General features: G+C 49.7%; 2 protein-coding genes across 3 annotated transcripts; both read left to right on the top strand.

Annotated features, from left to right (window-relative positions):
• The first annotated feature begins 821 nt into the window (after nucleotides 1-821).
• Nucleotides 822-6,177, top strand: LOC109777496 (uncharacterized protein At4g14100). The gene is made up of 2 exons (XM_020336122.3): nucleotides 822-1,389; nucleotides 5,799-6,177. The coding sequence occupies exons 1-2, from the start codon at nucleotides 900-902 to the stop codon at nucleotides 5,969-5,971; spliced, it is 663 nt and encodes a 220-aa protein (XP_020191711.1). The 5' UTR covers nucleotides 822-899; the 3' UTR covers nucleotides 5,972-6,177.
• A 729-nt stretch (nucleotides 6,178-6,906) lies between these two features.
• Nucleotides 6,907-8,467, top strand: LOC109777497 (uncharacterized). 2 transcript variants are annotated; one of them, XM_020336125.3, is made up of 3 exons: nucleotides 6,907-7,119; nucleotides 7,627-7,916; nucleotides 8,015-8,467. In XM_020336125.3, exons 1-3 carry the CDS (start codon nucleotides 7,012-7,014, stop codon nucleotides 8,328-8,330), a joined length of 714 nt encoding a protein of 237 aa, XP_020191714.2. In that variant the 5' UTR covers nucleotides 6,907-7,011; the 3' UTR covers nucleotides 8,331-8,467. The 2 variants fall into 2 exon arrangements, with proteins under 2 accessions (XP_020191714.2, XP_045085307.1); XM_045229372.2 differs by having other exon boundaries at nucleotides 6,936-7,119; nucleotides 7,624-7,916.
• Nucleotides 8,468-9,522: the final 1,055 nt, after the last annotated feature.

Below are 9,522 nucleotides of genomic sequence, written 5' to 3'. Positions count from 1 at the left end.
GATGGGTGTTCATCAAGTGCTTAAACGATGGGGTATGTGCTCTTTTTAGCTTCGGTTTGTGCTCTAGATTTGACTAGTTGTGCTAGCTTCAAATTTTGTTATGTAGAATGAATGCAAGTTCTGGTATTGAGAAGAAGAGTACATCGATATATTGATAGAGTGCAATTTAGTAGATGTTCGTGCACTTTTAACTAGCATAGAGGCTGTAGATGAGACAAGTGCGTTTGTTGCTAGATTAGAGGCTAGACACGAGACTAGATGCGAAGAAGCAACCTCTACTTCTTTAGGCTCGAAGAAGAAGAAAGAAACACGCAAGGTGGAGGCGGCTCCTCCGCAGATCAACGATGAGTGCATCGAGAAGGCGCTAATCCAACTTACATGAGCAGTTATGGAAGTTGGATATCTTCTAAAATGTATTCTTGTGGTTCTTGTTTTCTTTGGTCTTGCTTTTCTAGTCAAAATTTGGTGATGTATTCCCATGTACCAAGAATGAATGATGAAAAAAAGTTTAAGGGCTTGAAAAGAAAAAAGTACGCGGACAGGATGCTGCCGGAATGCGGCCGCGCGTTGGGCGCACGGCCACCCCATCCCAAAAACGGCCCGGACACGACTTCATTGCCCTACCCAAACGGACAGAATCCGGACAAAGCGGACGTCCGTTTAGGGTCGCGCGGTGGAGTTGGCCTAACCTATCCCAACAACGCAATTGTTGTCGGCGACCGCTGCTTTACTCCCAAGCGAACGACCTCCCCATAGCTCCTCCCGAACTAAAATGACACTAATACCCTTTTGAGCTATCCAGAAATGAAAATGCAGTGGCTAGCACTCGTTCAGATTCGACACTACCTGTTCAGACTTCAGAATCCCGGCGAGCGGTGGCCGGAGCTCTTGACAAGAAGATGCCGCCTTTCCCTCTCCCAGTCCTGGCCGCCGTCCTCCTCCTCTGCCTCGCGACCCCGCACGCCGCCGGCAACCCGCTGGACCCGCCCGCGACCCCGACCCCGACCCCGACCCCGTGGCCGCACCAGTTCCACGCGAAGCTCCTGATGGACTACAAGGGCAACCTGTCGCTGGCCGACCTGTGGTACGACTGGCCGGGGGGCCGGAACCTGCACGTGATCCGCTACCAGCTGGCCGCCGACGCGCCCTACTACGACGCCGAGTGGAACAACGGCACCTCCTTCTTCTACACGCCGGCGCGCCGCGCCTGCCGCTCCGCCGCCGTCGGCGTCGGCATCCTGCGCCCCGACTGGCTCGCCCCCGGCGCCGCCTACCTCGGCCGCGCCCCCGCCGACGGCTTCGACTGCCACGTCTGGGCCAAGGCCGACTTCATCACCTACTACGAGGATGCGCAGACCAGGCGCCCCGTCAAATGGATCTTCTACACAGGTAAATAAATTGCTGGTTAATTAACCCTCCCCTAGCCCCCTTTGAAGGCCATGAATGGCAATATTAGTTAGTGATTTGTGATTTCGCTGATGATATAGGGCATCCTGCCGTATTGTTGGGGGTACACATGGTCTTTTGTTAATCTCCTGCGTGGTCAGGGTCTTTAAAAATTCAGTAATTCACCCATTGCCCATTGAACATAGTGATGTTACAGGGACACCACACTGGGTACAAGCCAAACAGAAAAGATTACAATAATATAGTACTAAGAAAGGAGAATTAATTTGGGTGGAACCACACAAAAATCTGACAGACTGTGGTGAAGGGGAGAACTAAAATGCATCAAGTCTCACTCTCACCAAAGCACACAGATACACCATTGCTCTGCTGCAACTTGTGTTGTCCAGAATCCGACTCACGCGGGTTAAATTTATCTTTCAGCAGCAGGGGAAATGTTTAGAATTTGCTAAACTGACTCATCTTGCACAGAGCAGTCTGGTGTTGTAAATCTAGCATTGGGTTTTCTGTTTCAGAACCATGGGGATTATTTTTCGTACACTAACCACTCGATTTGCTCCAACCCTACTCCCAATTAAGAAATATTATGTTTGCAAATAAGGCTTATGAAAATTCTCCCCTAGTGCTCCTCCCGGTCCATTATATGTCTGTTTGCCGTCAGGCGTCAGCCCGTGAAGACAGCCACCAAGATTGAACCATGACTTGTTCCTCCATTTATATCAGTTGACGGCTGATGGAATGAGCCCTGGCGCTCCGGCACTAGGTCGGGGAAGAAGATGGGTGGTGAGGTCAGGGAAGAAAGCCCCACATCTGGGGGCGCAAGGTTGCCTTGCTCTCCTCTGTTTATCTCACCCCGCTCTCCTTTATCTAACCCTAGGTGTCGGCGCGCATTTTTCAATGCTTACCCCAGAAACAAAGCAGTAGGCCTCTGCTCAGCACTTAAGCGCGCCTAGGCGTATGCTCAATTTTTCACTGCTCCTATCGCACAATTGATGCCATCTGTTGTGTCCAGAATCATACATTTCCTTTCCTGACTGGTGAGTGGTGACTAGTGAAGAGGAGACACAAATGTAGTGAAGTCTGACTCTCTATTGAGACAAACAATTTTCTACAGCGACCAGATTTATTTGCTCCAGTGACACTGCCCATCCATTAAATGTCAGTTTGGTGCCAACCCGTAAAGACAACCACTAAAATCATACTGCATTCATCCAAATGAGTCCTGCCAATAAGCAACCTGTTTCCTCTATCATAGTTTCAGCGTTGGGATAGAAGATTGTGGGTGTGAGAATGCGACAGCCTCTCTTCAGCACACCCATCTGCCATAACTTTAGCCGCCAGTCTTGAATCTGCAGCTATGAGCCTATTAACACAAACGGGCAAAGCCAAGTGTCTAGCTGGAAGATGTTTCCGTTGCAGCCAATGGGCTTTATTGCCTAGCTTGTATTGAAACCTTTCAAGTTTATTGTACCGAGCCCTCTATCATTTTTATACTTCTGTATACATCCTTCCATGCAAGTATGGAAACAGGGCATTGTCATACATCTACATTTGTCGCACCTGTCAACGATAAAGAAATTGCGTAGGGCTCATTGGATATAGATGGAGGACTATCAGTATGAGATGCACCTCCCTTTGTTAGAGCATTGGATATATATGTATGTGTCAGATCTTTAGTGACCATTTATGAACCTGTAGGTTTGAGCCTATGAGCAGATTGAGACAAGGCCAAATATGTGAGTCATGTGACTACAAAATGTTCCAGTTTGCAGCCAAATATGTGATTCATGCGACTACAAAATGTGCCAGTTTGCAGCCAAATATGTGAGTCTTACCTATTGCTTGCTCAAGATCTATTACAGGTAGTGTGCTGGATTTATGTATGTTAGCTACCGATATTGTCTTGGCTTCCCTTAGACTAGAAGGTGTCTTTTTATGTATTGCTTAAAGCCGCCATATACAACATAACTGGTGCAAGTCAAACATAACCGGCTTGTGCAATTCACGATGAGGCTAAGGCTTGCTGCAGTGCTGGTGCCCTATGGTGCCATCTGTTCTGTCCAGAACCATACATTTCCTTTCCTGACTGGCGACCAGTGAAGGGGAGACAAAAACTGTAGTGAATTCTTACTCTCTACTTCAGCAGCAGGAAAAGGAAGATCTCAAAATCGAAACATACACTAATTTAGCATCCACATATCATGCTTTAGGAAGCAGGGGATTAAGTTTCTACAGCGACCTGTTTTATTTGCTCCAGCGATACTCCCACCCATTAAATCTCAGTTTGTTGCCAACTCGTAAAGACAACCACTAAAATCATACCGCATTCATCCGAACGGGTGCTGCCAACAGGCAGCCTGTTTGCTCTATCATAGTTTCAGCGTTGGGATAGAGGATTGTAGGTGTGAGAATGCGACAGGAGAAGTGCAGCGCTGCACGCAGCGGCAGCTGCACGCGCGGCATCAACGGCGCGAGGATCATCGGGATTCGCACCAAGCTGGCATGCTTTCTAGAGTATAGTCGTGCGGCGGATGCAGTTTTGCAACGTATATGCGTATTTAGGAAGGGACCGGGCTGACAGTACTTACTGACACACTGTTCTGCGCAGCATGGCCATGGTACGTGCGGAGCACGGCCATCGTCAGTTTCATCCCCATGTCCAGCCGTTACTAAATTTCACAGCCCTTCGCAAAAAATAAAAAAATCACTGCCACAAAGCGATTCTTTTGCTGATAATGACACCACGACTTGGAATGGAGAAGGCTAGCAGTTAGCATCTAGTAATTCAATTATTGGATGAAAAACTCCACCCGTAACACTCCCATCTAGTCTGGTAAGCTCAAACTACCAAGGAAATACAAACATAATTCGCAGAAAAAAAATGGCTTTTATTAATGAACCAGAACATAAGTCTTTCGAATCCCAATCGAAAGCAAATAGACCAGTGCAAATACAGGCCTTCAGGATCAAATAGGGATACAAAGACACAAGACAGATGACTAAAACCGGAGATACAGAAGACAGAACCACAGAACCAGGTTAAAGCGACTTGTTTTCTTGCGCCTAGCGACACCACCGTTGCAGGTAGCCGCGGCGCCCAGCGAGCTGCCGGGACCGTCGTGGCTCAGCGCCGGCACGCCCCACGAATGTGCGCCAGCACCTGCGTCCGCCGATGGCCAAGCGCCGCCGCCAGAGCTCAATGGCGTGCAGGACGCCCCCGATGACTCCACATCTGGCGCCAGTGTGCCCCCAACACCTGCGCTTCAGGGACCGGCGGCTCGACGCCGCACCCCGCGCGTGCACCCCCGACCACATCTGGAGTGCTCCCCGTGCCGGCCGATTTGCAAAAATCGATCCGCAAAAGGCGACGGGGCCATGGAGGAAGGGAGATAGCACAGACCAGCGCGGTCAACCGGCAAGAACAGAGCCGCAGAGTTTTACTAACCTATCGCCCAACGCCGGCGTCGTCGCCCCGGGAATCGCCATGAGTAGATTCAGATGGAACTCGAGCGCCTCGTTCTTGGTCTGTCGAGTGCGAGAGGTGGGTCGCAGGCACACGCAACCAAGCCTGCGTGGTCCAGGACACTCTGCCCGAAAAGGGGAGCCGGGTCCCATGTGGTAAAAAATGTCACCGCGCTCTGCACGGCTGGTCCTTTGCGTCAGATGCGTACCGCACCGTGCGAGCCACAAAGCACACGTGGCCACGGTATTGGGGTGTATATGGTGATGTATGCATTCGTCCTGACTTTTCCACTTATTCCATGCACGCATCACCTCGACGCAGCGGGTGGCTGGATATCTGCGTCCAGATGCCGCTGCGTCCAGGACGGCCGCACTCAATGCGACAGCCTCTATTTAGCACACCCATCTGCCATAACTTTAGCCTCCAGTCCTGAATCTGCAGCTACAAGCTTATTAGTAGCAACAGGCAAAGCCAAATGTCTGCTGGAGGATGTTGGAGTTGCAGCCAAACATGCCTGGTAAAAATAGCTCCCACTTGTTTGATCAAGATCTACTAATATAGGTGCCGGGCTGGATCGGTGGGTGTTAGTTTCCAGTTCCCTTGAACTAGAAAATGTGTGTGTATCTAGAAAGAGAAATGCCTGAACTGTGATGTCTACTAGAAAATGCCTGAAATGTCTACTAGAAAATGTGTGTCTATCAGCGGGTGCACTGAACTGTGATGACCAAAGTAATAGTAATAGTTTCCGAGATTGTTGTTTGTTTGGTGCTCACAGGTAAGGTAAGCAACCAGATATTGAGGTGTTGCATGTCAAATCAGCAACGGAGTTTCCTCGTTGTTCAGCCATACCACATTACCACTGATACATGATAAGCATGAGCTGCAGCCTCAACTTTGAGTATGCTGACGTCTTGTGATGCTCATGCAGGGCGGACGGCGCATGTGATGAGCTTCGAGCCGGGGGCGGTGCTGGAGGACGCGACGGAATGGCAGGCGCCCGACTACTGCTTCGCCGCCGGGAACGACCTCGCCTCCGAGCTTGATGATGGGCGCGACGATGCGGGCTTGGTCCCCAGGATCAGAATGCCGTTCGAAGGCTAGTCTATCTCATCGTGGAACCGTGCGACCGTCGCTGGTACGCGCCTGGGCGCTCTCCATGGTTTAGTTTGTAACATGGCCGTGCTCTGCTCTGCTGATCAAGTGCTTGTGTGCAACATTGGTTTGCTTAATCACATTTTCTGGCAAACTGAAACTGGCAATACTGTAGAAAGAGAGAGATGGAGATACAGTAGTCGTCGGCGCTGAAAGGGAATCTGTCTGTCGGTCTGTGTGATGGATGGATGGATGGATGGTGGTAGCTGCACGAGGGAAACGGGGAGCGATCCGTCGCCATCTCGCGGCTGTTGGCTCATAACTCTGCTCGTCACGCGATGAGGCCCAACCACATGTGCGCGCGTGTGGTCTCTCTGCCCCCCTTGTTCTCGATCTGCGTAAGTTCTTAACTAGTAGGATGACAGGCACGTACTGTTTTGGGTGTGTGCCTCAAGTCTGCCGTTACCGTTGGTTCACTGTCAACTTGGCAAGTTGCTGGGTAGTCTTGATCAAAGGCACGTACGTAGTATGCTCAAAGTGCCATTGCTCCAAGTAATAAGATTAAGAAAAGGAAACGACTTTTCCAGCTACAAGTGTCAATGCTAGCAACTAGCTGCTTGACCTCACCAAGGAGTAGTACTTACTAACGCAGCTGGCGAGAGATCCATGTTGCGTACGTACGTACGAATAGAGCTTTGAGACTGCAACATGGAGCCGTAACTACGACTGCAACAACAATCCTTCTACTGCCAATATAGTACTATATATCTTTTACTAGTAGCTTGCAGACTGGGGTCCTAGCTAAGTCTAGGGGATGGACTCTGCCGAAGAAGATACACATGGGACGGACGGACACATGCGTCCACTTCAGTTCCTGCCGGCAGACGGCGACGGAGCACCTCACTCGCTCACACTCACATGTCATCACAGTGATAACCTTCATAATAACTTGCACCGGCACCCCCACACACTTCTCCAGCTATAAGAACCGGCCGCTCTCTGCCCAACTGACACAGAGCAGAGCAGATCGAGCGCCACCGTTGCAGGAAATGGATTGCGGTACCGACGAACACCAACACGGCCATGGCGACGCGACGGAGTGGAAGAAGGTGGCGGAGCTGAGGGCCGTCGCCGAGGCGCAGGACCCCGCAGCCAAGGTACCGTGACTACCGTCCCTACCACATCCATGCATCTCCATGATTCCTCCTCAACTCCTCGCGTGAGTGACTAGATCACTCCCCTAATTCTCTCCCTAGTCCTCGAAAGACATACGCCCATGAATGATCACTTCAATCGCACCACCATGGATGTATGATTAGTTAATTTCCTCCTAGCGAGGTGAACCAGATGATCCATAGAATTCATTAATTAATCTGCACGGGTCAATTAAGTTGGTGTGCTACTGCTAGCTTAATTTTGCAGAGAGTGGTTGGTTAATTTCCTTGTCGGACACGTACGCGAGCTCTTCTCATTTGCGAGGAGAGGACGCACCACGCACGGGTGGTTTATCAGTCCTTTCTGTTAGTCCCGCACCCTACCTACATTGATGCATCCCCGTGATAAAAAGCAATCATCCTTATAGAATCTGCCGTCCAAACATGTGCATACACGTGGATGATGACCCAGTTGTTCATCTATTTTCATATGCTTGTTTGTTGGAGGAGGATGACTTTGCGCTGCGGCGGTTCCTGCGTGCCCGGGACCACAACATCGGCAAGGCATCGACGATGCTCCTCCAGTACCTCACCTGGAAGCGCGTCGCCAAGCCCCACGGCTCCATCTCGGACGATGAGGTGCGCAACGAGATCGCAAAGGACAGGGTCCGCATGCAGGGCTTCGACCGCCTCAACCGCCCCATGGCGTATCTCTATGGCGCACGCCATTTCCCTGCCCATCATGACCTTGGCGAGTTCAAGCGCTACGTCGCCTATGTCCTCGACAAAATCTGCACTAGGTACCCATCAAGTTAATGCACAACATTTCTGCTAACTAGCTAGTCACGTTTGATCGATCGAGTAACTAATTGTTGGGGTTTGTCCTGATCTTTTATAGGTTGCCAGTGGGGCAGGAGAAGTTTGCGGCGGTGATAGACATGAAGGGGTGGGGGTATGCGAATTGTGACCTCCGGGGTTACGTGGCGGCATTGGAAATCATGCAGGGCCATTACCCGGAGCGCCTTGGCCGGGTGTTCCTGATCCATGTGCCCTACATGTTCATGGCGGCATGGAAGATGGTGTACCCGTTCATCGACGACCGGACCCGGAAGAAATTTGTGTTTGTCGCCAATAAGGACCTCAAATCCACGCTCCAGGGCGCCATTGACGAGTCCCAGCTCCCCGAGGAGTACGGTTGCAAGTTGAAGCTTTAGGGCTACACCAATTCACTGTAGTCCAAATCCATCTGATGATTGGACAATGGTGATCACTACCTGACATACTCAATTAAGGGTGCATCAAAACTTCCACCACAGTCAACCTAATAGAAGTAACAATCCTTAAAGCGGTAGACCGGCTCCCCGCTTACTAGACATAAGTGACATGTAGAGCTATGCCAAAAGAGGCTCCCTGCTTTATAGATAAAGTAATGACCATGATACAAACGAATCGAACAATGCACTAACATAACACACACACACCCGGGGATAGATACATAGGTGTTGAAGATCAGCAACACCACCCCATACAACTTCAAGCAAACAACAGATGTACAATACGGATCACATGAAGTTGACGGAGCTCCCAACCGTGAGCGAGCCACCACGGAGGGATGAAGCTGAACACCGATGAACCATGAGATCCAAGGCTGTTTCATCAAGATGGGTAGGACACGGGAGCACATCTACTGCCCGATCCAAAGGATAATGATTTTCATCCGACGCAACCCGAAGAACAGAGAGCAACCGCAAGGAAGCCTTCAAGGAACTGATGATGCCCACAGACACCTCCACTGTCGGCCTGGCGAAATCTAAACAAGAATTTTACCCCCGCCAACCGCTCTGTCTATGAGTAGGGTGCAGTCGGTCACGAGATACCTGCCGCACCATCTCCATAGAACATCATATTCTAGCTACCAGGCCGCCCACGCAGCCATGGTGGTCATGCAACACCCCAGCCATGAGCTCCGCCCATGAACACCACAACTTTCACCACTCGGGTCGCTGCCCCAACAACCATGGTCCCGACTCCAAATCCCCTCGCACTAGCTTGTTGCTTATGTATTTTCAACAAAAAAAAAATCCCCCCTTATATATGTTTGGATTAGTGAATCATAGGTGAATTAATTTAAATGTACTTCGTATAAAAAATTCATTAGTGTAAGACACATGTAAAGAAGAGAATTGTTAATCGAGTAATCACAAATATTTTATTTTATAAATTACCACATATATCAAGCATCAAGAGAAGTCAATGGTATATAATCATTTCAATAATCATGCATTATTTCTTATAACATAACACTGAAATAATAATAGAAGATAACATTTGTGGTATATGCACCAATCGATGAAGATCGTAGCACACTATTCTTGATTTCTTGAAGATGTATGGAGAAGATAATTA

Source organism: Aegilops tauschii, chromosome 5, assembly GCF_002575655.3.
Source record: "Aegilops tauschii subsp. strangulata cultivar AL8/78 chromosome 5, Aet v6.0, whole genome shotgun sequence".
Taxonomy (NCBI): domain Eukaryota; kingdom Viridiplantae; phylum Streptophyta; class Magnoliopsida; order Poales; family Poaceae; genus Aegilops; species Aegilops tauschii.
The sequence above is the reverse complement of the archived record's forward strand: the minus strand, read 5'-3'. Positions and strand labels throughout refer to the sequence as shown.